At 39.5% G+C, this 27,275-nt stretch overlaps 1 protein-coding gene across 2 annotated transcripts in view; it reads left to right on the forward strand.

Annotated features, from left to right (window-relative positions):
* The window catches only part of LOC143775873 (bifunctional heparan sulfate N-deacetylase/N-sulfotransferase 4-like), a 1,078,686-nt gene that overhangs the window by 781,405 nt on the left and 270,006 nt on the right, over positions 1 to 27,275 (forward strand). For both annotated transcript variants that reach the window (XR_013215729.1, XM_077264588.1), the window contains exon 7: positions 8,035 to 8,217. Coding sequence is in view for 1 of the 2 variants with exons in the window: in XM_077264588.1 (XP_077120703.1) it covers positions 8,035 to 8,217 (183 nt within the window). In the remaining variant the exon portion in view is untranslated. The remainder of the gene's footprint in view (positions 1 to 8,034; positions 8,218 to 27,275) is intronic.

Below are 27,275 nucleotides of genomic sequence, written 5' to 3' on the forward strand. Positions count from 1 at the left end.
GCAAGAATATATTTAGCTTACATTATCAAAATAAAGTGAACTTAACTGGTAGAACTGATGGAACAGTACAAAACTGTGGAGGCACATCACTTGTGAATAACCACAGTTCATCAATATGACAAAGTTGATTTGAAAACTCCATTCTTTCTAGCTGTCCTTAACCTACCACAGTCCACTTCTGTGCAGTACCCGTGTCCTGGCCTGGCAAGTCCAGTATACCTCCACTTGGACTGCCAGGTCCAGTCTACATGTAGCCTCTTCAGCCCCATTTCATCTGTCTCAGGATTACATAAAATCGATAGCTATACCTCCTTGAGCTCCTAGGTGAACTCACTGTAGCTAAGCTCCCCTTTCTTGTCTGCTCCATTTCCCAGGATCTAAGTTGTTCTAACTGTTAAGATCCAGACTGACACTTGGTCCAGTAACTGAAGAGGAAAAGAAATTAATAAACATTAAACAACAAATAGAGGAGATCAAAACAGAAACCAGTAAATTCACTTCACACCAACAATATGAGTATATGTGTACAAAATTAAGCGAAAATGTGAATAATTTTGATAAATATATTATGCAAGTTAAAAAAGGGGATACAGTTGATAAGAATAACTAAGTATATGAGTGCAAAACAACAATAGGATGAAGAAATATATCAAAGTCTATTAAAAAAAAAATCAGGAGAAGAAAAACAATAGGAAGGTGAACATTTCCTCAACTGAATATGAAACATCTTAGTTAGGTCAAGATTCTTCAGAAAGTAGAAAAAGTTATATCAATAATTATAATAAATAGTCAAAAAAATGGAAAGGAAGAGGGGAAGAAAGAAAAGAAAAAATAAACGGTATGATAGGATATTTCACAAGGTAAAGGAAACTGGAAACAATTACTTAAATATGGATAAAAATGTAGTTGTTCTCACTCCTACTGTTCTATTCAGGGAGCAGTATGATGTTCTATCCAAAGGACTAAATTTTTTTCCTGATCAGATTTTAGACCTGCTTCAGACATTAATTAATATTAACACATTTTCTAGAAATCTAACAATTAAACCACATTTTTTTCAGAAGATGATAAAAGAAGTAATGATACTCAAAAAGTTATAGGGGACAGTGAATTTATAGATTTAACATTTCGGGAACAGAATACATTGATCATATTGCAGAATTGGAAGAGGAAAACAATGTTGAAGGAATTAAAATCAGTGAGGACTCAGTTGATGTCAATTTGAAAAATCTCAATTATTACCCCCAAAAAATTGAGAGTCACTGCGATTGATACATTTCAATTAATAGCAGAAAAAGAACTCATTAATTTACATAATAAACTAAAAAAATGGACATGATCATATATCTAGAAATCAAAGAAATGCAATTAAACTCCTGGAAAAAATCAGATAAATCCAGATATGTACTGATTATGAATAAAGAGCTGTATGTAGCATAAATGTATAACATGCTTGCTAAGTTGGAGTTAGGGGTGTAGTTAGGGTTGGGATTAGGGTTAGGGGCATGTTTGGGTTTGCGTGTGGTTAGGGTTATGGTTAGGGTTGGGATTAGGGTTAGGGGTGTATTGGGGTTAGGGTTGGAGTTAGAATTGGGGAGTTTCCTTTGTTTAGGCACATCAGGGGCTCTCCAAATGCAACATGGCGTCCGATCTTAATTCCAGCTAATTCTGCACTGAAAAAGTAAAACAGTGCTCCTTTTCTTCCATGCTCTCCTGTACACCCAAGCAGGAGTTTGCTCCAATAAATGGAGTATCAGCGTACTCAGGATAAATTAGACAACAACTTTTGCAGTCCAATTTCTCTTTTTACCCTTGGGAAAACAAAAATTTGGGGGCTAAAAAATCATTTTTGTAGGTAAAAAAAGATTTTTAATTTTCACGGCTCTGCGTTATAAACTGTAGTGACACACTTGGGGGTAAAAATTTCTCACAACGCATCTAAATAAGTTCCTTGGAGGATGTAGTTTCCAATATAGGGTCATTTTGAGGGTTTCTACTGTTTAGCTACATCAGGGGCTCTGCAAACGCAATGTGAAGCCACCAGACCATTCCATCTAAGTCTGCATTCCAAACGGCGCTCCTTCCCTTCCGAGCTCTGCCATGCGCCCAAATGGTGGTTCCCCCTATCAGCGTTCTCAGTACAAATTGGACAACAACTTTTGTGGTCCAATTTCTCCTGTTATTCTTGGGAAAATACAAAACTAAAATATAATTTTTGTGGAAATTTTTTTTTTATATTTTCACGGCTCTGCGTTACAAACTATAGTGAAACACTTGGGGGTTCAAAGTTCTCACAACACATCTAGATAAGTTCCTTGGAGGATCTAGTTTCCAATATGGGGTCATTTGTGGGGGTTTCTACTGTTTAGGTACATCAGGGGCTCTGCAAATGCAACGTGACTCCTTCAGACCATTCCATCTAAGTCTGCATTCCAAACGGCGCTCCTTCCCTTCCAAGCTCTACCATGCGCTCAAACGGTGGTTCCCCCCAACATATAGGGTATCAGCGTACTCAGGACTAATTTGACAACAACTTTTGGGGTCCAACATCTCCTGTTACCCTTGGGAAATACAAAATTTGAGGGCTAAAAAAATAATTTTTGTGGAAAAAAAGGATTTTTTTACTTTCATGGCTCTGCGTTATAAACTATAGTGAAACACTTGGGCGTTCAAAGTTCTCACAACACATCTAGATGAGTTCCTTAGAGGTCTACTTTCCAAATTGGTGTCACTTGTGGGGGTTTAAATGTTTAGGCAAATCAGGGGCTCTCCAAATGCCACATGGCTTCCATCTCAATTCCAGTTAATTTTGCATTGAAAAGTCAAACGGCGCTCCTTCCCTTCCGAGCTCTGCCATGCGCCCAAACAGTGGTTTACCCCCGTATATGGGGTTATAGCGTACTCAGGACAAATTGCACAACAGCTTTTGGGGTCCAATTTCTTCTGCTACCCTTGGAAAAATGACAAATTGGGGGCAAAAATGTGATTTTTGTGAAATAATTTGATTTTTTATTTTTACGGCTCTACATTATAAACTTCTGTGAAGCACTTGGTGGGTCAAAGTGCTCACCATACATCTAGACAAGTTCCATAGGGGGTCTACTTTCCAAAATTGAATCACTTTTGGGGGGTTTCTACTGTTTAGGCACATCAGGGGCTCTCCAAATGCGACATGGCGTCCTATCTAAATTCCAGCCAATTTTGCATTGGAAAGTCAAATGGCACTCCTTTCCTTCCAAGCTCTGCCATGCGCCCAAACAGTGGTCCCCCCACAAATGGGGTATCTGCGTACTCAGGACAAATTGTACAACAACCTTTGGGGTTCAACTTTTCCTGTTACCCTTGGTAAAATAAAACAAATTGGATCTGAAGTAAATTTTTTGTGAAAAAAGTTAAATGTTCATTTTTTTAAATGTTCTAAAAATTCCTATGAAAAACCTGAAGGTTTAAAAAAACTTCTTGAATGTGATTTTGAGCACCTTGAGGGGTGCAGTTTTCAGAATGGTGTCACACTTGTGAATTTTCTATCATATAGACCCCTCAAAGTGACTTCAAATGTGATGTGGTCCCTAAAAAAAATGGTGTTGTAAAAATGAGAAATTGCTGGTCAACTTTTAACCCTCATAACTCTCTAACAAAAAAAATTGTGGTTCCAAAATTGTGCTTATGTGAAGTAGACATGTAGGAAATGTTACTTTTTAAGTACTTTGTGTGACATATCCCTATGATTTAAGGGCATGAAAATTCAAAGTTGGAAAATTGCTAAATTTTCAAAATTTTCTCCAAATTTCCATTTTTTCAAATGTAATGTCAAGGAAATTTTACCACTATCATGAAGTACAATATGTTGCGAGAAAACATTGTCAAAATCAGCGGGATCCATTCAAGCATTACAGAGTTATAACCTCATAAAGGGACAGTGGTCAGAATTGTAAAAATTGGCCTGGTCATTAACATGCAAACCACCCTTGGAGGTTAAGGGGTTAATGATATTAAAAAATATTTAGAAATATGTCCATATCCTTTATCAGGACAAAACACTTAATATCATTTTAGAAAGAAGATATAAAGTAGTTGCTAAGAGAAGAGCATCACTGAGAAACCTGCTTACCCTCAGTTTATATATTGGAGAAACAAAAAAGAGAACATGGCGAGCACATAAAGGGTTTTTTAGGTGCAGTTCAAACTGTAACATGTGTCCACATAGTGTAAATAAAAAATTCACAATATTGCCAAACAATGAAGAGCATATTATAAAAAAATTCCTAAATTGTGAAAACCATCATTTAGTGTACAGTATAAAATTCACTGTATGCAAGTTACAGTACATAGGGTGCACTGTGAGAAAAATGAAAACAGGATTTCACAACATATCTATAATATGAACAAAAATAATGTTTTCTGGAACGACTAAACATTCTTTGGATATATGTAACAAGGTGGCACGGGGTGGTAGACTTGGGCAAGTCTATTAAGCAACCGTCTGTGAACACCCCGGCACCTTGCACATGAAGGAGATGGGTACTCACTGTGTCTGCTGGAATTCTAGTCCTAGGAAGCACCACGGAGTCACAGTTCTTTCCCAACAGTAGAACTTTATTAATGATGAAAAGAGAGAAGATAACAGTTCCTGCGCTGTCCCTATCCAGATACTCTGTCTCAACAGCGCCCGTCCAGTTCCAGGGAGAAAAAGTCCTTTAGTGGGCTCTTGCTCATTTCTAGTGCCTGTTCCTGCTGCCTGGCAATCCTGTGGCAGCACCTTTTCCCCTCCAGGGGTATATTCCGCTCCCATCAGTGGAGCACGTCCTGCCACAGGCAAGCCTGCCTGGGCTCTGCTCCAGAAGCAGGAAATTGCCGCTCCTTCCCAGCTGCTAACTCAGCCCTTTTTTGTTAACCCTTACTGTCCCTGAACTAGTCATGTTCAACACAGTGCAATATAATACAAAGACATGAAATCAGGTAAACATCATACGGTACACATACACCAATAAAACAGTAGTTCATAACAGTAATGCAATGATACATAGCCAAACTATCAGAACACCACATAGGGGACATGTGCCCGACAAAAAGGACAGAGGGAGCAACCGTGTTTCCCCACCCCCTCCTTACATTTACATAACCTCAATATTGATGAGCGTAGATGTTATGGTGTTGAAAGAATAGCGAGCCTGGAAAGAGGCAGAGATTGGAAGAAAAAGGTGTTCTTAGGGAAAATGTTCTGGATCCTTAAAATGAATACTAAACAGTGTAATGGTTTAAATTTTTGCTATGACATAATGTATTTATATTAATGATGTAATACTTAGGTAAAATATCTCTATAAAATAATTTTGATGTATTTAATTTAATTTTGTTATATACATTCTGATTGGTTCATAATGATTTTAAATAGATTCTGGTGAGACACTGGTGACATCTCTATACTTAGGGCATAATCTAATGCCGGAAACACGTCAGAGAGGTGTCGATGAACTCTCCATAACTCTTTTAAAGGATAAAGAATATTGGTTACTTTTTATAAGTTTTTGTACCTGCGTTTTCCTATATCACATTTTTCGTACTTTTCTTGCTTTTATCCAATTGGCACCATGTAATACTACATTTTTCCCCCAGCTTTCAATGATATTGAAAAATACATCTGACAAGGCTCCAAGGTTTCTCCTAAGAAACGGATCATGAGCACAAGCCTCATCTAGTCACAAATATTTACAGCAGTTTTACCTCCTATATAGTGTTGAGCGATACCTTCCGATATGCAAAGGTATTGGTATCGGATTGTATCGGCCGATACCCCAAAAATATTGGATATCGCCGATACCAATACCCGATACCAATGCATATCAATGGGACACAAAATATCGGAATGGTTCCCAGGGTCTGAAGGAGAGGAAACTCTCCTTCAGGCCCTGGGATCCATATTCATGTATAAAATAAAGAGTAAAAATAAAAAATATTGATAAGCTCACCCCTAGGACGGCCCCTGGCTCTCACCGGTCCAAGCGTCTGCCTCCGTTCCTAAGAATGCAGCGTGAAGGACTTTCGATGACGTTGCGGCTTGTGATTGGTCGCGTGACCGCTCATGTGACCGCTCACGCGACCAATCACAAGCCGCGACGTCATCGCAGGTCCTACACTCACTGCATTCTTAGGAACGGAGGCTGCCGGTTACATCGCTAAGGTCCAGGGTCCGCCGGAAAGGTGAGTATATCCATATTTTTAATTTTTATTCTTTATTTTTTACATGAATATGGATCCCAGAGCCTGAAGGAGAGTCTCCTCTCCTCCAAACCCTGGGAACCATACACTGGGAACTTCCGATTCCGATTTCCGATATCACAAAAATATCGGAACTCGGTATCGGAATTCCGATACAGCAAATATCGGCCGATACCCGATACTTGCTGTATCGGAGTGCTCAACACTACTCCTATATGGTAACCATTCAGATAAAAGTTTATCCGTGACAAGTTGAGTTTCCCGAGAGTAAAAATAATTGTTACAGAACAACTCTACATTATAGCAGATAAAAAGCTGTTCTGACCAGGGGAGTCCATATACCCTCATTTTTACCCTCATGGTGTAAAAAAAACACCACAGATAAGAGAATCAATAGAGAACTGCACATTTTGGAAAATTCTGAAGACCTGACCATTGTTGATCAAGGACATAGATCACCCATACAAGTCTACAGGTCTACGAAATCACAGACAACACTCTTCCATGGGTTGTCCATTTTAAACATTGTAATAGGTAGAAGCTGTTTGTCAATTTTTTTTTTGCATACACAAAAATCATTGATGGTAAAAATGGACAGACTGATAAAAATCTCATCTAGCACACAGGTGGAAATCGGTCCATTTTGTCACAGATAGAAAAAAAATGTGTGACTGAGGCCTACACCTTATAATCCTTGAATTTTCTTGGTGGGAAGCACAGTGGCCTTGCAACGATGAAGTCCTGGGTTAAACTCCCACCAAGGACAACATCTACAAGGAATTTTTACATGATTTTGCGGGTACTCCAGTTTACTCCCACACTCTAAAAGACATATTAATAGGAAAGTTATATTGTGAGCCCCAATGACAGCAATGATAATATCTGTAAAGCAATGTGGAATATGATGGTGCTATATAAGTAAGCATTATAATTGCATGGATTAAAATTAGTTTTTTTTGTTGTCCCTTATGTTAAGGCTACACACAAATTCACATAGAGTCTCTGCAAAGGTAGCACCGGCGTATTGTAACAGTACCAATATTCACTGAATATTGTTCAGTGTCACTGTCATTCAGCAGTTGTCAGAGCACACAAAAGATGCAGTGAACTGCAACTTTAATGCCTGAAGCATCTCAGATGCATTGAGTCACCAGCAATATGTGTCAATAGCATTTCAATGAAATGTGACATCTCATTACAACACCTGCAGACAAAATTAGAAAGATAAATACTACTGGTAAGTTATATCTTTAATTTTGTGATTAAGGGAAATATTATAAATTAATGAACATTTTTTAACTATTTTATGTATGTTTTGTCTTTGAGATGTCTCTATATCTTCAAATATTTCTTTCTGTGACATAACTATTCTGGCATCCACTCAAGAATTTTGCCGTCCACAGACATATTGACACACTCGGAAATGGTGCAATAATTGTCCTTGATTCCTAATGCTGCTCTTACAATAATGGCTTTCTTAAATAGATTTCTACATGGCAGTCTTAAGCAGTATGGACTCTCAAAAGATCGATGTCGGTAGCAAAATAAGAAGAACAGTGTTTCATGATTCCTGTTTGTCTTTTCACATGATGCTATTTTCTACTTATTTGTGTTAGACTTATTTGATATAATGTTTAGGTGTGTTCACCCTGAGAATGCTTGGTATTGTTTGTTACCTTGGAGAGAGAAATCATTAAGACACATTTGCGGGAGCCAAGTTATCCTCATGTGTTTTCTTTCCCTCCATTGGAATCTTGCTGCCATCTACTGATCATAAGATTTATTCCAGCATCCTGTGTATGTTATCTTTTACAGATAAGCATCTTTATGACACACTTGTCGAACTATGGAAATGATCGCCTTGGACTGTACACGTTTGTTAATCTTGCTGACTTTGTACAAACATGGACCAACCTAAAATTGCAGACCTTGCCTCCATTACAACTAGCTCAGAAATATTTTGAACTCTTCCCTGAGCAAAAGGATCCTCTCTGGCAGGTATTCACATTGTCTGCTTGATTTATCATTTGCCGGAATGTTCCTGTATATTGTTTTGTAATGCCAATGATTTTCAATAGGATTACTATTCCCCACTTGCTCATGTTCCACGTGGACTCGAATAACTCTTGATACTCCGTGCATACCCAAGCACACTAGGCAAGCTTCAGTAACAGGCATTTGCGCTCATTACTAATTACTAGATAACATGCTATACTATTAGCTTACCCTCCCACACCTATGAAAAAAGGCACTTAGCTTTATGACTAGATGCAGTCATGGTCAAAAGTGTTGGCACCCTTGAAAATGTTCCAGAAAATAAATTATTTCACCCAGAAAATTATTGCAATTACACATTTTGTTATATACATGTTTATTTCCTTTGTGTGTAGTGGAACAGCACAAAAGAAGCAAAGAAAAGAAGGCAAACTGGACATAATTTCACACAAAAACCTCAAAATGAGTCGGTCAAAGTTGTTGGCACCTTTCCAAAATTGAGGGTAAACTACTTTGTTTCAAGAATTTTATGCTCACCCAAACTCACCTGTGGCAAGTAATAGGTGTGGGTAATATTAAAATCACACCTGAAACGAGACAAAAAGGGGAGAAGTGTATTTAATCTTTGCATTGTATGTCTGTTTGTGCCACACTAAGCATGGACAAAGAAAGAGAAGCAGAGAACTGTATGAGGACTTGAGTACCAAAGTTGTTGAAAAATATTGACAAGCTCAAGGTTACAAGCCCATCTCCAGAGATTGTGATGTTCCTTTGTCCATATTGCTCAACATAATCGAGAAGTTTACAATGCATGGCATTGTATCTAATCTCTCTGGATGTGGACGACAAAGAAAAATTGATGAAAGGTTGCAAGTTGCAAGGTAGGATAGTCTGGATGGTGGAGATATAGCTCCAATCAAGTTTCAAAGAATCTCAAGCTGTCCTGCAGGCTCAGGGTGCATCAGTGTCGGCATGAACTATCAGTCAACATTTGAATGAAATTTTATGGCACAGACCCAAGTGAACCCCACTGCTGACATAGAGAGATAAAAAGCTAGACTGCAGTTTACCAAAATGTATGTGAGTAAGCCAATTTTTTGGGGTAAAGCACATCATGTGTTTACAAAAATGTAACGAGATCTACAAAGAAAAGAACACAGTACCTACAATCAAATATGGAGGTTCAAAGATGTTTTAAGGTTGTTTTGCTGCCTTTAGGCCTGGGAGCCTTGTCTGTGTGCAAAGCATAATGACATCTGAAGATTACCAATGGATTTTGCATCACAATGTAGTGCCCAGTGTGAAAAAAGCTGGGTTTGTGTCAAAGATCAAGGGTCATCCTTCCTGACACCTTTCTTTAATAAAGTCCAACATCCTGGCACCTTTTAGTAATAATGTTCCCCATCCTGGCCCCTTATATATTCATTTCCCCCATCCTGGGCCCAAGTGTCCTCCATTCTGGGTTCCATATGTCTCCCATATATATCCATCCTTTTGACCCCAAATCCATCATGTCTCCATCTTCCTGGCCCCACATCCATCATGTCTGCATCCTTCTGACCCCACATCAATCATGTCTGCATTCTACTGGCCCCATATCCATCATATCTGCATCCTCCTGGCCCCATTTCTATCACATCTGCATCTTTTTTGCCCCACATCATTATGTCTCCCTGTCCCTCATATTGCGGCTTTAAAAAAAGAAGGTTTCTTCTTACCTAGCTGTGGTCTAGCAGCATCCTCTTCCTTCTTTGTACATCACATGCCAGTCTCTATTGTCTGGCAGCTGTTCTCTATTGTGGTGCCAGAAGTCGGTGACTTTTTGTTCCCACAATATCTGGAATGTGCATCTTCGGACTCGCATTGAGTTGTAAATTGGGGGCAATGGAACCGTATCGAGGCACCACTTCTTGCTTGTTTGGGAAACTGCCTGCTATTTTATCAAATGCCTCCGCTGAATCGTGGAGAACCCCCTGAATCCCTCCTTTGAACCGTAATCCCTCTCATCAATCCTACCCTCAAATACAGTAAGTCACTGATTATAGCTTAAAATCTACATTCTCTATCACAATCACACACAATATTTCATGGAAATACAATTTACCTACTTGTATTCTTATGGAGAAGGAGAGTACTTGAAAGAATCCATGAAAAATTGGAGAAAACATACAAGCTCTAAGCATAAGTTGTCCTCGATCAACCCAAGATCCCAGTATTGCCCTCTGATCCGCAGTTCTGCAAATTTGTTATTTATAGTTGTACGAGTTTTCATTGTCTATGTTATGACTGCTAGTAAGTTTAAGGTGCTGTTCACCTTCACTTCAGTGAAACTTGATAATTGTACCATGAATGTTAAAGGTATGGTGTGAGCAGCTCACAACTACATCAAAAGGTGAGCTCTACTTATGGCCTTGTATCTACACATAACAGGCAGGTCAATACATAGAAACCCAGACTCATATTGTAGGGTATCCAGGAACCATATCCTGGTCCCTATATAAACTACTCCCAACAAATCATGCACCAAAAAGGAGGACACAAGAGCATTAATATTTCGTTTAAAAAATTGTAAATGTACAGCATTTTTTTTATTGAAAAGTCAGACAAAAAACAAACACATAAAATTACGTTAATGCGGACACCATGAGCTGACATCCAGTGATATACCCATAATAATAGACATAGAGATGTATAATCATAAAGCCCCAATCTATAGTATACCTGAGAGTGTATAACTCTCCCCGGATACCACAGAGGTATCCACTCAAATGGAAAACTCTGGATAAATAGCGCCAAAAAGAAATGGAGTGGTAAAGTCCAAAACAGCATAACTAAAACATCAAATTTTATTAATCAATAACACATAACAACTATCAGTGTATATCTGCTGTATGCAGTATATACCAAACAGGTAAGTATGGCAGAGGAAACATATCAGTACATCGGGTTACATGCGGTCAACACTATTCATCTCTGGGATACACACAATCAATGAATATATAAAAAAAACGGGTCTTATAATCTTACGCTGGCTCTGGCCAAATGGTCATATGTATGGCACCGTATCCCCATAGTGGTGACCCAAATGCGTTTATAAAGATATGTGCTTACCCATTAGTAGATCAGAGGGATAGACCGCACTGCACCGGACGGCCCCCGGATGCGTTTCGCGGTTAGCTTTCTCAACAGGGATTGATATTGTATCCATTTAGTGTGCTTATATACAAGCAAAAGCGGAAATTCAGCCAGAACTTCGTTATTTGTGTGTTATGTAGGTTTCTAGTGCACGGGTACGTTATAATGCTTGCACAGTTATAATATGGTCTTCCCAAATATGGCCACGCTCTTTGTCTCCTCTAATATGGTTGCCGGTGTGCGCATGCGCGGTTGACGCTCCTGATGCCTGCCCCCTTGTAGTGGCTATCTCTATATACACGGCGCGCATGTCATATGACGTCACATGGCGGACTTCCGCCTTCATGCGCGCTTTGTTAGGATGGCCACAGAGGAGGTGTGTGGGGATCGCTGCCACGCATGCGCCAAGTTCCGGCTGCATTTCCGCTTTTGCTTGTATATAAGCACACTAAATGGATACAATATCAATCATTGTTGAGAAAGCTAACCGCGAAACGCGCCCGGGGGCAGTGCGGTCTATCCCTCTGATCTACTAATGGGTAAGCACATATCTTTATAAACGCATTTGGGTCACCACTATGGGGATACGGGGCCATACATATGACCATTTGGCCAGAGCTAGCGTAAGATTATAAGACCCATTTTTTGATTTATTCATTGATTGTGTGTATCTCAGAGATGAATATTGTTGACAGCATGTAACCCGATGTACTGATACAGGTCCTTCTCAAAAAATTAGCATATAGTGTTAAATTTCATTATTTACCATAATGTAATGATTACAATTAAACTTTCATATATTATAGATTCATTATCCACCAACTGAAATTTGTCAGGTCTTTTATTGTTTTAATACTGATGATTTTGGCATACAACTTCTGAAAACCAAAAAAACCTGTCTCAATAAATAAGCATATTTCACCCGTCCAATCAAATAAAAGTGTTTTTTAATAACAAACAAAAAAACCATCAAATAATAATGTTCAGTTATGCACTCAATACTTGGTCGGGAATCCTTTGGCAGAAATGACTGCTTCAATGCGGCGTGGCATGGAGGCAATCAGCCTGTGACACTGCTGAGATGTTATGGAGGCCCAGGATGCTTCAATAGCGGCCTTAAGCTCATCCAGAGTGTTGGGTCTTGCGTCTCTCAACTTTCTCTTCACAATATCCCACAGATTCTCTATGGGGTTCAGGTCAGGAGAGTTGGCAGGCCAATTGAGCACAGTAATACCATGGTCAGTAAACCATTTACCAGTGGTTTTGGCACTGTGAGCAGGTGCCAGGTCGTGCTGAAAAATGAAATCTTCATCTCCATAAAGCATTTCAGCCGATGGAAGCATGAAGTGCTCCAAAATCTCCTGATAGCTAGCTGCATTGACCCTGCCCTTGATGAAACACAGTGGACCAACACCAGCAGCTGACATGGCACCCCACACCATGGCATTTTGGCATTTCCTTCTCCCCAGTCTTCCTCCAGACTCTGGCACCTTGATTTCCGAATGACATGCAAAATTTGCTTTCATCAGAAAAAAGTACTTGGGACCACTTAGCAACAGTCCAGTGCTGCTTCTCTGTAGCCCAGGTCAGGCGCTTCTGCCGCTGTTTATGGTTCAAAAGTGGCTTTACCTGGGGAATGCGGCACCTGTAGCCCATTTCCTGCACACGCCTGTGCACGGTGGCTCTGGATGTTTCCACACCAGACTCAGTCCACTGCTTCCTCAGGTTCCCCAAGGTCTGGAATCGGTCCTTCTCCACAATCTTCCTCAGGGTCCGGTCACCTCTTATTGTTGTACAGCGTTTTCTGCTACATTGTTTCCTTCCAACAGACTTACCATTGAGGTGCCTTGATACAGCACTCTGGGAACAGCCTATTTGTTGAGAAATTTCTTTCTGGGTCTTACCCTCTTGCTTGAGGGTGTCAATGATGGCCTTCTTGACATGTCAGGTCGCTAGTCTTACCCATGATGGGGGTTTTGAGTAATGATGAACCAGGCAGGGAGTTTTTAAAAGCCTCAGGTATCTTTTGCATGTGTTTAGAGTTAATTAGTTGATTCAGAAGATTAGGGTAATAGGTTGTTTAGAGAACCTTTTCTTGATATGCTAATTTATTGAGACAGGGTTTTTTGGTTTTCAGGAGTTGTATGCCAAAATCATCAGTATTAAAACAATAAAAGACCTGACAAATTTCAGTTGGTGGATAATGAATCTATAATATATGAAAGTTTAATTGTAATCATTACATTATGGTAAATAATGAAATTTAACACTATATGCTAATTTTTTGAGAAGGACCTGTATGTTTCCTCTGCCATACTTACCTGTTTGGTATATACTGCATACAGCAGATATACACTGATAGTTGTTATGTGTTATTGATTAATAAAATGTGATGTTTTAATTATGCTGTTTTGGGCTTTACCACTCCATTTCTTTTTGGCACCATAGTAATAGACAGTAACTTCAACATCAACATAAAATGATATGGAAAATCGGATCTGCCACATCCAAAACCCACACAAAGACCATACAATTGTGTTACTTAAGCCCCCTATCCACAGATAGTGCCCAAACAGGCTCATATACAAGCATATAGCTAATGATAGATCTAGGGTTCAGACCAGCCTACAGGTACCTTCACACTAAGCGACTTTACAACGATAACGATAGCGATCCGTGACGTTGCAGCATTCTGGATAGCGATATCGTTGTGTTTGACACGCAGCAGCGATCAGGATCCCGCTGTGAGATCGCTGGTCGTTGCTGAAAGTCCAGAACTTTATTTCATCGCTGGATCTCCCGCTGACATCGCTGAATCGGTGTGTGTGACACCGATCCAGCGATGTTTTCACTGGTAACCAGGGTAAACATCGGGTTACTAAGCGCAGGGCCGCGCTTAGTAACCCGATGTTTACCCTGGTTACCAGCGTAAAAGTAAAAAAAAAACACATACTCACATTCCGGTGCCCGGCGTCCGCTTCCCTGCACTCCTCCTGCATCCTGTGTAAGTGCCGGCCATAAAGCAGAGCGGTGACATCACCGCTCTGCTCTGTGGGAGATGCCGGAGATGTTCGGCGCTGACACAGGATGCAGGAGGAGTGCAGGGAAGCGGACACCGGGCACCGGAATGTGAGTATGTGTTTTTTTTTTTACTTTTACAATGGTAACCAGGGTAAACATCGGGTTACTAAGCGCGGCCCTGCGCTTAGTAACCCGATGTTTACCCTGGTTACCAGGGGACTTCGGCATCATTGGTCGCTGGAGAGCTGTCTGTGTGACAGCTCTCCAGCGACCACACAACGACTAAACAGCGACGGTGCAGCGATCGGCATCGTTGTCTGTATCGCTGCAGCGTCGCTTAGTGTGAAGGTACCTTATGGAAAAACCCATGGAAAGTCTCCATAAAGTGCCAGCTGGCGTAACAATTAACATGGGAATGCCACATAGTAATCCTCTTACTCAATACTGGAGTAAGAATGAATTGAGTGCCACCCCGACGCTTGTTTCGCTCTAATACTGCTCCCTTTATCAAGGGGAGGTGTTAATTCATGCACAAATAGTTCCCTGTCCAAATGTAGTGATTGTGAGCAAGAGCAACCATTGCTCAATTTACTGTCAATATCTATGTGGTCACACATACTAATTACCACTCAAATCACAAAGGTGATTTTTGCAACCCCAGTCTTGGGATCTCTGGGTGTGTCAGTAACCATGCCCAAACAACAATCATGTATTTATCATCTATACTATGGATAGGTTACAAATTTTGTTTATAGCACAGGTCCTTTAAGACCATTTTCACACAAAAGTGTTTTTGAACCAAGAACAAGCAAAAAAGTGTTGGCTGCTATTGAATGAGTATACAGTCTTAAAATCCACAGTAGAATTCACAGTAATTTTGAAGCAAAAAATCAAGAAACCTGAGAATAACAACTTTCACATTTAGAAAATTTTCAGCATACTCTAAAACAGACCTTTGCAAAGTGTGGCTCACAGGCCACAACTGGCCCTCTGACTGTTCCTGCCCAGGCTCACCGAGATAGCCAAAAAACTAAAAATTGTGGCCCACAAGCCACACCTTGCAGCTGTCCTCCCCCACTCGCATTCTGATTTCACTGCTATCTGCATCCTGAAGATGCAGATAGCGGTGAATACAGTGGTGGAGGAGGGAGACTATTCTTTCTCCTTATACCATTTAATTTAGCATGTGTGAGTGAGATGACAGCAGACACGATGATGTCACTACATCATGTCTGGATCAATGCTCACAACAAGATTGGTGCAGAGCGCCAGAGGAACAGAGGCAAGACAAATATTTTTTTTATCAGAGTGTGAACTCTTACTGTATATAGGTGGATATATGTGGACTCCTGCAACATATAAGGTGGGCTGTGTGTGGGCTCATATTGCATGTAGAGGGGTTGTGCTTGAGGGCTCACACTGTATATAACGGAGCTGTGTGTGTGAAAGCTCACACTGTATATAGGAGAGGCTGTGTGTGGGGGCTTATTCTCTTTATAGGCGAGCTGTGTGCAGGCTATTACTGTATGTTGGGGGTTGTGTGTGTGAAGCTCACACTGTATGCAGGTGGGCTGTATGTGGAGGGAGCTGTGTGTGGACTTTTACAGTATATAGGTGGAAAGTGTGTGTGGACTCACGCATTATATAAAGGGGACTGTGTGTGGGGGCTTATACTGTATATAGGGGGCTGTGCTGGGGACCGTACTTTATATAGTGGTGCTCGGAGGACCATCATACTGTGTAAACTGATGACCAAAAGGTAACAATGTTTTGAACTTTTGATTTTCAGGCTCCATATCTCACCATCCACTAATGCTTTGAACGTGAGACTACCATCATTTTATAGGCAATCTCATAAATAAATTTGACTTACAACTATTGTGCATATGATTATTTATGCAGATTATTGTCATGTAACTGCATTGTTGCTGTTTTGCTCCTAAAAATCTAAATTAAAATTTTAATTATTTTGTTAGTATTTTGTAAATCCAACTTTGGCTTTCAACACTACCTGAATCCTTCTGGGCATGCTCACTAACAGATTCAAGCATGTCTCAACCTAAATCTTACTGCAGGTCTCTTCTACCCGTTCCTAAAGTTGATGCATACTGGTTGACTCACTTGGGTATGTATATAGCTTTTTCTTCAACCCTACCCACCAGTGTTTGTTTGGATTGGGGTCTGGGTAATGTGTGGGCCAATCCAACACCTCAACTTCATTGTCATTGAATAATTTCTTCGTCGATCTTGATGTATGGTTTGAGTCATTGTCCTTTCATACCCATAGTACTCGAGTGTACAAAGTAACTTGTCTTGTAGGATACGCACATATAGCTAAGGATTGAGACCATCATCAGTCCTGGTCAAGTATCCAACACCTTTTGTTGTGAAACAAATCCATATCATCAGACTTCTATCAAACTTGACAGTTCCTTTTTTTTTCTCGATCCGTTATCCCCTTTTTCCCTTGTTTCTTCCACACCCATTTTCACCCATCAGTGCCTAGTCCATTGATATTTGACTCATCACTCTAAATTATCCATTTCCAATCTTCTATTGTCCACTTTTCATACTTTTTTGCAAACTCAAGCAAATGCTTCTAATGATGATATTAAAGTCAAGGCTTCTTCACCTTTTTTAATTCTATAATTCCAGACTTGTGTAATGTGTGTCACACGGTGCTTGCACTGTGATCTCACTACTATGAAGCATACGAGACACCTCCACTGCTGTATTTGTTGCATCACAACTGATAGACCTTGTGATGATCAGACTTGTTGAGTCTGATATTTTGCTTGGACATCCATCTCTTGGCTTTTGAATGGATGGTCAAACTTAATTTAGTATTCTTTCAACAGTCATAGCACTCGCATGATGCAGTTTTGGAATTTTCTTGGTCGAGAAACGGCTATCGAAGAAATGGGTGATGCCATTTCTCTTTTCTCGGAAAATCTTCTTCATGGCTGCTCCTTAATTTGAACCAGTTACCTTTTAACTTCGGAATCAACCTAATAACACACTTAGCTATTAGAGAACATGACAACAGGTTGTAATTTATAATATACAGGAAGAAAAAGATTTTTCCACCACCAAGAGCAAAACAGTGACAATGAATTGACATGACAAGAATCTTCATAACTAATCATATGCAAAACACTTGCAAGTCAACTTTATATATGAGATAGCCAATATGATTGCGTATAAAATGATGGTAGTCTCAAGTTCAAAGCAGTATTTGATGGTGAGATACGGAGCTTGAAAGTCAAAAGTTCAAAACATTGTTGCTCTTTTGCTCATCAATGTATAGGGAGCTGTGTGGATTATTATACTGTATATTGGGGACTTGTGAGGAATATCACAGTGTAAGGGGGCTGTGGAGAATCACAACATCATGTACTGTATATCAAGGGGCTGTGGTGACCATCATCCTGTGAATGGGGATTTGGGTATCATTACTGTCTATAAGAGGCCAGTGAGAACAATCATATCGTATGTGAGGGCCATCGTACGATATGTGGAGCACTGTCAGGACATGTGATGAAGGGCTGTGAGGACCATTATACTGTCTGTGGGGGTCTCAGGGGGTCATCATTTTGTGTGGTATTCTGTGTGTGGGGATCTGTGAGAATCATCATAATGTCTGTGGGGGCTGTTAGATCTATCATACTAGGTAGGTAGCTGTGGTACCATCATACAGTGTGTTGGGGCCATCAAACTATGTTTTGGAGCTGTGGGGCTATTATACTGTGTGGAGGCCATCATGCTATGTTGGGGGGTTGTGAGGCATCATAAGGCATTGAAATAATGCAGTGGCATTAAACTGTGTGTGATGGTTGTGGGCACATTATTTTGGGTGTGGGAGAGCTGTGGGGAGTCTGGGACATCATACTTTGTTGCAAGACTGTGGGGACTCAGTTCCAGGAGTTCTTCATTATTTGTAACACATTTCCACATGCACATGGAGTTTCAACGCCTCTTTGGATTTACATGTTACAATTAACATTAGACCTATCGTAACATGTATTAGCAGTAGCAGAGAGTCACAATACTTAAATCTGCTCAATATTAAGTGACAGAATTAATATTAACACACAATAATTATAATTAATATGTTCAAAATAATATTGAGCATAATTAATGTCAACAATTAGTTCAGCCCCCTACTGCAGTAACGGTCTCTCACGTGGCTTCTAAGGAAAATGAGGTGCCCACAGCTCCTCTAAAAGCTTTGGCATATTTTTCTAAAACTTGCCTTGCACTGTTGTCTATCAGGGTACGTGTCCATCTTCAGGAATTGCTTATGGTATTTATGCAGCATTAAACTCACAGCAGCCAGATGTTACAGCATAGTGGATGCAATTTCTAGACCTCAGACATGTATTTCAAAACCACAGCATGTCATAAATTTAATCAGTGAAATGTAATGAATGCAGTAAATCCGCATGGTTCAGTGAACACATGCGGATATACCTGCGTTCAATGAAAGGCAGGATTTTGCATGCAGCCAACATTTGCTGCTTCCAAATCGCTGCTAGTTCTGTATCATGGGTACATAGCCTTATACATTTTTTTCGCACAATTTTTCAATAAAATTTTGCTTGAAGTGCATCCTAACAAATAAATTAATCTTTATAGCTCTCTAATACACTTTATGAATTGATAAATATTCCTCAAATAGTGCAAACTTAGAATTGACAATCTTAAAATTTCCTGTTTTATCATTGTGGCTCATAATCTTGAATAAATGTCAGATATTTTTCGATTGTACAGTGCTAGAATACTGTGTCAGAAATTTGAGCCAAAATTTGATCGTACTGCATCACACATTATTGTATTTCCTACAAACTACACTACACTGTGAGGCATTCACTTTATTGTTGGTCAAAACACAGAAAGTGTCTAAAACACATAATAAATACAGCAGGTACAAGTTATTAAAAGCATTCTTTTGCTGCAAATTAAGCCAGAATTCTGCCACATTTTTGATTGATAAATACACTTCTTTGTGTTTAAATAAAAAAAGGTCTCACTGTGACCTCCGCCACATACCGTCATGCTCTCGTACAGATTGAGTTTGATCAATAGTAGTTACAACAGCAAACATTTGTGTGAATAGTTAATTTTTCCCACAAAATCCTTCTAATAAAAGGAATTTAATTTGAAAAAACCCTTTTAACTGCAAAGATGAAGAATGTAACTTTGCCATATTATGTAATATAATATTACATTGCCTTAGCCTTATTTACTGTCTCTAACATCTGTTCACGTCTTTGCTATACATATATTCCTCTACAGCGCTTTTTATTACACTACAAACATTGACAGGCTTCTACAAGACAGATAAGAGGCTGTGATTGATTAAGGAATTCTAATCCAAATCCATTGATTTTATTTAACTGTGCATTACGGCAATTACCAAGCATGCCTGTAATCAGATAAATGAAATACCGTAGCTTCAATGTTATATTTATTATTAATGCAGTCCAAGAAACAGAACGATCCCTGAGGTTCTGGATAATGGGCCAGTTTCATTCAATTATATTTTTTTTTATTTAAGCTGTATATTGAACTCTGAAATCTCGAGTTTATGTATAGCAAAGAACAGTAATATTATTTGAAAATATCCTTCTTAGCCCCATAAACGTTGATAATACTCAAGCTGATCACGCCCATGGGTATCATGAGTTTTTGAAAACATGTATTTAAATTATTACTTTATACCATACAATCAAGCACGTTTGTTGTAATTCATAAAATGCTATTAAAATAAAGAGAATATATACATAGGGTGACAGTTTAAAGACGTATTCCCATCTCCAAGATCCTATAGTAGGTGTAATTATAATAACACTAGCAAATACCATATTTTTTGGACTATAAGACACACTTTTCCCCCAAAATTAACAAAGTGCAAAGTGATTGAGCTGCAGAAAAATCCAAATCAAATCAATATTTGGTGTGATGAACCTTTGCCTTAAATAGTGCATCAAAACGGGAAAAAAATTCCAAGTGCAGTGAAATTGCAAAAAAAATGCAATCCCACACTTGTTTTTTGTTTGGCTTTTTTGCTAGGTTCATTAAATGCTAAAACTGATCTGTCATTATGATTCTCCAGGTCATTATGAGTTCATAGACACCAAAGATGTTCAGGTTCTTTTTTATCTAAGTGTTGAAAAAAAATCCAAACTTTGTTAAAAAAGCGCCATTTCCGATACCCGTAGCGTCTCTATTTTTCATGATCTTGGGTTGGGTGAAGGCTTATTTTTTTGCGTGCCAAGTTGGCGATTTAATGATATCATTTTGGTGGAGATGTGATCTTTTGTTCCCCCGTTATTGCATTTTTAGCAATGTCATGGTGACCAAAAAAACATAATTCTGGCATTTTTAATTTTTTCTTGCTACGCCCTTTAGCAATTAGGTTAATCCTTTTTTTATTGATAGATTGGGCGATTCTGAATGCGGCGATACCAAATATTTATATGATTGATTTCACTTTTATTGTTTTATTTTGAATGGTGCAAAAGGGGGTGATTTTAAATTTTATATATTTTTATTTTTTTTATATTTTTAAAACCCTTTTTTTTAACTTTTGGCATGCTTCTATAGTCTCCATAGAAGACTAGAAGCTGCTGCAACCTGATCGGCCCTGCTACATAGAGGTGATGTTCAGAATTACTCACTTGCTATGAGCCGGCACTGACAACTATAGAGGTCTCCAGGAGACCTCGGGTTGTCATGCCAACACACCAGTGACCAGCAATCACATGATGGGGGTCATCAGTGTCCGTATTTCCGGTGCGATTGCCGGAAGAGCGATTTAAATGCCGCTGGCAGAGTTTGACATTGAACTGGTTAATAGCCGCTGGTGGATCACGATTCCACCCGCAGCTATTATGGGCACATGTCAGCTATTCAAAACAGCTGATCTGTCCCCGGAAAGATGTGGGCTCACCACCGGAGCCCACATCAAAGGGAGGTAGTCCGATATCGGCATACTATTACACCTGATGTCGGAAAGGGGTAAAAAATTATTTTCAGCAAAAAGAAGAACAAGGAGTTCAGAAACTGATGATATGACCTTTAACGTGGCCTGATTTCAACATCATCAAGTCTGTCATCACAAAAAAAGATAGAAGAATTTTCACAAGCCTATATCCACAGAAGATCTATGCTTCAAGATTTTCTCCATCTGGATCAGCCTCTTTGCTGAGTTCCTTCAAAACTGTGTGCAGTGTAGCTAGAAAAATGAATGCTGTTTTGAAAGCATGAATGTTCATTAGTGATGGGAAAGCACTAAAAATCTCCAGTGTTCGTTACTCGAATGAGTAATAGTAATGAGCTTCATGGAAGTCAATGGGAAACTCGAGCATTTTTTACAGCAGACCCTACCAGGAGGTGTGGGAGAGTTGGAAAATCGCTGAAATGGAAGGAAACATCGTTATCATGAAATTGTAACAGCATGTGGAGGACCTCTGGATGTATCTCAGACTCTAAGTTTACTTCTGGGAATAATGTTGTCAGAGTATTATGCCACTTTAACGGACAGACAATAAAACATACAAAACTGACGATAAAATGGATTTTACATAAAAAAATGTTAGGAAACATTCTTTCCTGTATAATGGCTTGTATAAAAGGCAAAATAAAAATGAGGTCTCACTATATTTCCAATCTCTCACTGCATTGCTCTGTTGTTTTTAGCAATAGATTAAAAAAAGTTTTAAAAAATGACGTGGGGTCCCTCCTATTCTATTTTATAACCAGTTAAGGCAAAGCAGATAGCTGCAGGCTGATATCATCAGGCTGGTGAGGACCTTGGCCCCTTCCCAGCCTAAAAATACCAGCCCGCAATTGCCCCAGAACTGTCACATCACCAATTCTGGTGCCCTGTCTCAGCTTTTCCCCAATTACCTGGGTGCTGTGGCAATAGCGGTAATGGGACTTGGGGATGATGACAGCTGTGATTTGTCAAGAATCACAGTTGGCATCAACCACTGCGGTTAGTAATGGAGAGGTGTCTGTCACACCCCCATTACTGGCCCAGTAAGAAAAAGGAAAAACACACACACAAAAATCCTTTATGTCCATGTTCTCCCTATTGTTAAAAAAAGCAAATCACATGCAGCTCTGAAGTAGTCCAAGGATCCTACGTCATCTAAACATGATGAAGAACCGTAATGACTCTTCATAGGCTTTTGTAGCCACCACTGCCAGGGGCGCTGTTCTGAGAGACTTTCCGGCGTAAACTCACTGATATCAGTGAGGGTACATGAGTTCACAACCACCTGTGTCTCACAGAGCACTGTAATTGGCAGTCCGGCAATCCACGTGATCTGGCAGAATCACTGTAGTATGTCAGACTGAGCTGTCATGCAGAACACAGTCTGGCAGTTCAATGAACTACAGTGATTCTGCCAGGCTACGTGGACTGCTGTACTGCTCTCTGCAAGACCTACCGACTGTGAACCCCAGTAACCTTAGGACAGCCTTTAAGGGAGACTTTAAGGTTACTGAATTTTCCAGCTGCTGGATCACCGGAAGGCTGAAAACTCTGGTAACCATAGTTCACAGCATCCAGGTGTCCCAGTACCTGGGAACTCAAGTAACCTTAAAAGTGTCCCTTAAAGGATCCCTTTATGATATGCATTTGGATTGTCTTGCCTTGTTCCTGCGTTTGAAGACAACAGATAAATAATGTGAATACTGCCATGCAGTTTTAAATGTAAAAGTGATGTCAGTATATGTATTATTGTAATGTACAGCATGTGAAGTGTTAATACCTAATGTGAGTAGAGTGCAGTATAAGCTTAGGATAGCATAACTACAGCTCACACAGTAAAGGATTTAGTAATAACATATGAGATAAGGAAATGGTTAATGATTGAACTAGCCGAGTGGATCCTGTAGAGAATGAAAGCTAGCACTCGACGAATATAAGTCACGGTGCCAGTGAACGAGGCCTCAAAGTTCCGAGTGGATCGGCATTAGTGGTAATAAAAAGGGGGGCACTTTTTGATGGTGTGAGTTTACTGAGATACAGTGAAGGGCATAGTGAAGGTCAAGTTCAGATGTTGTGGGTTGCTAAGGACCACATGTGTCGCTTGTTCCAGAGGCATGATTGGGATTCAGAGTGGTCACTCTTGTCATGTCCAGAGCATGGTCTGGTGTAGAGTCTGCCGGACTCTGTCAAAGAGTGGAACATGCAAAAGGGACAATCATAGACGAAAGGTGATCATCAGGTGTTGTAGATATCAGAGATGTTTTTGTTTTAATTTCCACGATGTGCAGCCCACATGCATTTTGTCACGAGGAGCATTTAATGATGTATACCACATTTTTGTTGTTACAATTTATGCAATGTTTGATGTCAAAATACTGTGAGCCATCTGCATTAAAATAATTTTTTGTTACATATGCATATACATATGCTTCGGTTGACACCACATTTATAAAATCCCTTGCAATTAAGCCATGTATGTCTTCGTCCAATCATTTTAAGTTGGTAGGATGACAATATGTTCCTCAAAGTGCTTGCTTTTTTGCCACAACTGAGCAACCTAGATTAAGGATTTTGGCGAGGAAAGCATCCTCGTGCAACAAAGGTAAGTATTTCAATACAATGTTTTAATTTTGCTAAACTGAAGGCAAAAAACTGGTCTACTGTTCAAAGAATTATCATTCCTCAGTGCACACATGATTAAATCTGCATGATTCTTATCATGAACAATATACCTAGCACTGTCAACTCACCAACTACATCTGCTTTGATAGTATGCCATGGGTGGCCGCTGGACGCATGCAAAACTGTATTGCCGAATAAAGGCTTGGAGAATGTTGAAATTACAATATTGCCAACAATAACTTCAAATTTAAGATCTAAAAAAATGTAATATGTCCCAGGAGTAAAACTTGATGTTTTTTTGTACAAACTCCTGTAATAAAGAACCAAGCCACTCCCCCAAATGTTTGGTAACTGAACCAATCCAAGTGACTATGGGTCTCATTGGGGGATGGTTGATAGCTTTGTGTACCTTCGGGAGACCATGTAGCAGGGGCAGGGTTGGATGCTCCACAATCAAATAATCACTTTGTTTCTCAGATATAACCCCCAAAGTGAAACCCTCATTGATGATAAAAGTAGTCTATCTGGTATATACAGATAAATGATTAGATATCAACTTTCTATACATCATTTCATCTGACATTTGTGAGTTATGCACATTCAAGTCCATCACCTCCACCAAACCCCCCTTGTCAGACATTTAGATGATAATGCAATTCATGTTTTTAGTTCATTAAGAGCAGCAAAAAATTAGAGCAACAGAAACAACAGATGCACGTCAATGCTTTATTTCTCTCTGCACTAACTCTTTAAAGTGGTCCATAGAGTCTGTTCTAGATTGAGCAGGATAAATATATGGATTGCACATCTAAAAGTCTGAGCCTGGTTGATGGTAGGTGCGCTTGTTCTTGGAAGTTCAAAAGTGACAACTGCTCAAGAAAATTAAATGAGCGATAATCATTTTCATGATGCAAGACCAGATCGACATTTGTACAGATGTAATCCTCTGGACAAACACGTATATTCACAGTTATATTCCTAATAAATGTATTAATGTCCATGAAAGTGCCAAATGGTTTGAAATTTTTGTCTGGTACAAAGTTAAGACCATATGCAAGAACATGAGTCTGATCAGACGTAAGAGAATGTTTAAAACTTTGTAATGATGCTGCTAGTTTAAAAAATGTTCTTGATACTGGTAGATAAGCCTGAAACGATTGTTGTGCTTTCCTCCGCCACGTTTTTTTGGGATGATTTTTTGTTTTTCTATACTAGGAAAAATCCTGAAAAAAGAATTCGTAGAATCGAGTTCATTAGTATTGCTGCCTGACATTTCTGGATCTGAGCAATTGAAACTGGCGTAATCTAGGGGAGGATTTTTCACAGATAAAAGAATGTTTCAAGAAAAATTTACGTGTTTTGGGAAATTTTTCCCATCTACCCCACTAATAAACTTGTTTCATCTTGTAGCCATTATGGTAGCTCTGAAATTTGTTTTTTCTCCTGCTGGTAATAATGCCTTCCAGTTTTAAAAATAATGTTTGTATATGCTGCAGAGATGTTTCATATTCTGAAGCATTGTTCCTTCAATACAGCTTTGCTAGATTCAATCTCACTAGGAATTTTTGACAGTTTGGATTCCTGCTTCTCAATAATCAGCTTCATTAAATCCATGAAACAATTAGACATATTGTCACCCAACCAATTTATAACAATTGGACATAGACATACATGGCTATAATTGCGAGGGATTTTATAAATGTGGTGTCAAACGATGCAGGATGTGCCTCCATGCAAATGCAATAAAAAATTATTTGCAGATGGGTTACAGCGTTTTGACATCAAACATTATACAAATTGTAACAGCAAAAATGTGATATACATCATTAAATGCTCAAATTGTACAGTACAGACCGAAAGTTTGGACACACCTTCTCATTTAAAGATTTTTCTGTATTTGCATGACTATGAAAACTGTACATTCACACTGAAGGCATCAAAACTATGAATTAACACATGTGGAATTATATACTTAACAAAAAAGTGTGAAACAACTGAAAATATGTCTTACATTCTAGGTTCTTCAAAGTAGCCACCTTTTGCTTTGATGACTGCTTTGCACACTCTTGGCATTCTCTTGATGAGTTTCAAGAGGTAGTCACCATGAGTGGCCATGGATTTCTGACATCTGAGTGGTTCTCCAATACTTCAAGGAATCAACCAGGATGGTGAACGGTGATGAAAACATAATCAGTGTAACCATCCTGCTCCTATATCTACTGAAACGCAAGCTCCTCACATTTAAAAAGAATTTGCTTGCATACCAGGTAGCGATGAGGGAAGAAATTGCACAGGATGATACTGTTCAGCCTAATCTAATTTTCTCAGTGTGGATTGGGTGATAATGAAGAGGATGAGGAGAAACATTGATGGTTGCCTGCGCTACAGATTGTACTACCAACACTATCTAATCGTCTGTTTAGCAAGGATGGCCTGAACAGGAGGAGCAGAAGGAGAGGGACTACTAGGAGATGAAGAGGTATCCTTCTTATGGGGACATAGATGTCTTGCCTGTTCGGAGTCTGGCACATATGGCAGATGTTATGTCCTGCTGCCTTTCATGTGATCCTCACCTTATATGCATTTTGGCCATCTCAGATTATTGGTTGTTCACCCTTCTCGACCCATGCTACAAAGAGAACTTTCCATCTCTCCTACCTGCAGCAAAGTGAGGTATTAAAATGGTGCAATACCAGAAGGCTATAGTTGAAGAATTCGTCAACAAATTTCCAACTGACAACGCTGGCTGCAGAGGTCAGAGTTCTTTAGACAACCAAGGAGTAGAGATGAAGGAGACACACATTAGATCTAACGTAAGCAGGGGAACACTATCAAAGGTATGGGTCAGTTTGATTAGACCCTCCCAATGCCCAGGCCCTGATATGCAGTGTACATATTTCCAGAATCCATTCTTTCCTCAACCCTCACTCTACCAAAATGCTTGTGCATGCCCTAATCATCTCCCTCCTCGACTATTGCAACATGCTCCTCTGTGGCCTACCTTCTAACACTTTTGCACTTCTCCAGTCCGTCCTTAACTCTGCTGCCTGAATAATTAATCTCTATCCTTGCTACACTCCTGCTTCCCCTCTTTGCAAATCCCTTTCACTGGCTTCCAATTTCTCAGCATATCCAGTTTAAACTACTAACACTGACCTACAAAGCCATCCATAACCTTTCTCCTCCATATATTTCCAAACAAATCTCTCAATATCTTCTCTCACATAATCTCTGGTCCTCCAAAGACCTCCTTCTCTCATCCACGCTTATTCGCTCCTCACCC

Source organism: Ranitomeya variabilis, chromosome 1, assembly GCF_051348905.1.
Source record: "Ranitomeya variabilis isolate aRanVar5 chromosome 1, aRanVar5.hap1, whole genome shotgun sequence".
NCBI classification, from domain to species: domain Eukaryota; kingdom Metazoa; phylum Chordata; class Amphibia; order Anura; family Dendrobatidae; genus Ranitomeya; species Ranitomeya variabilis.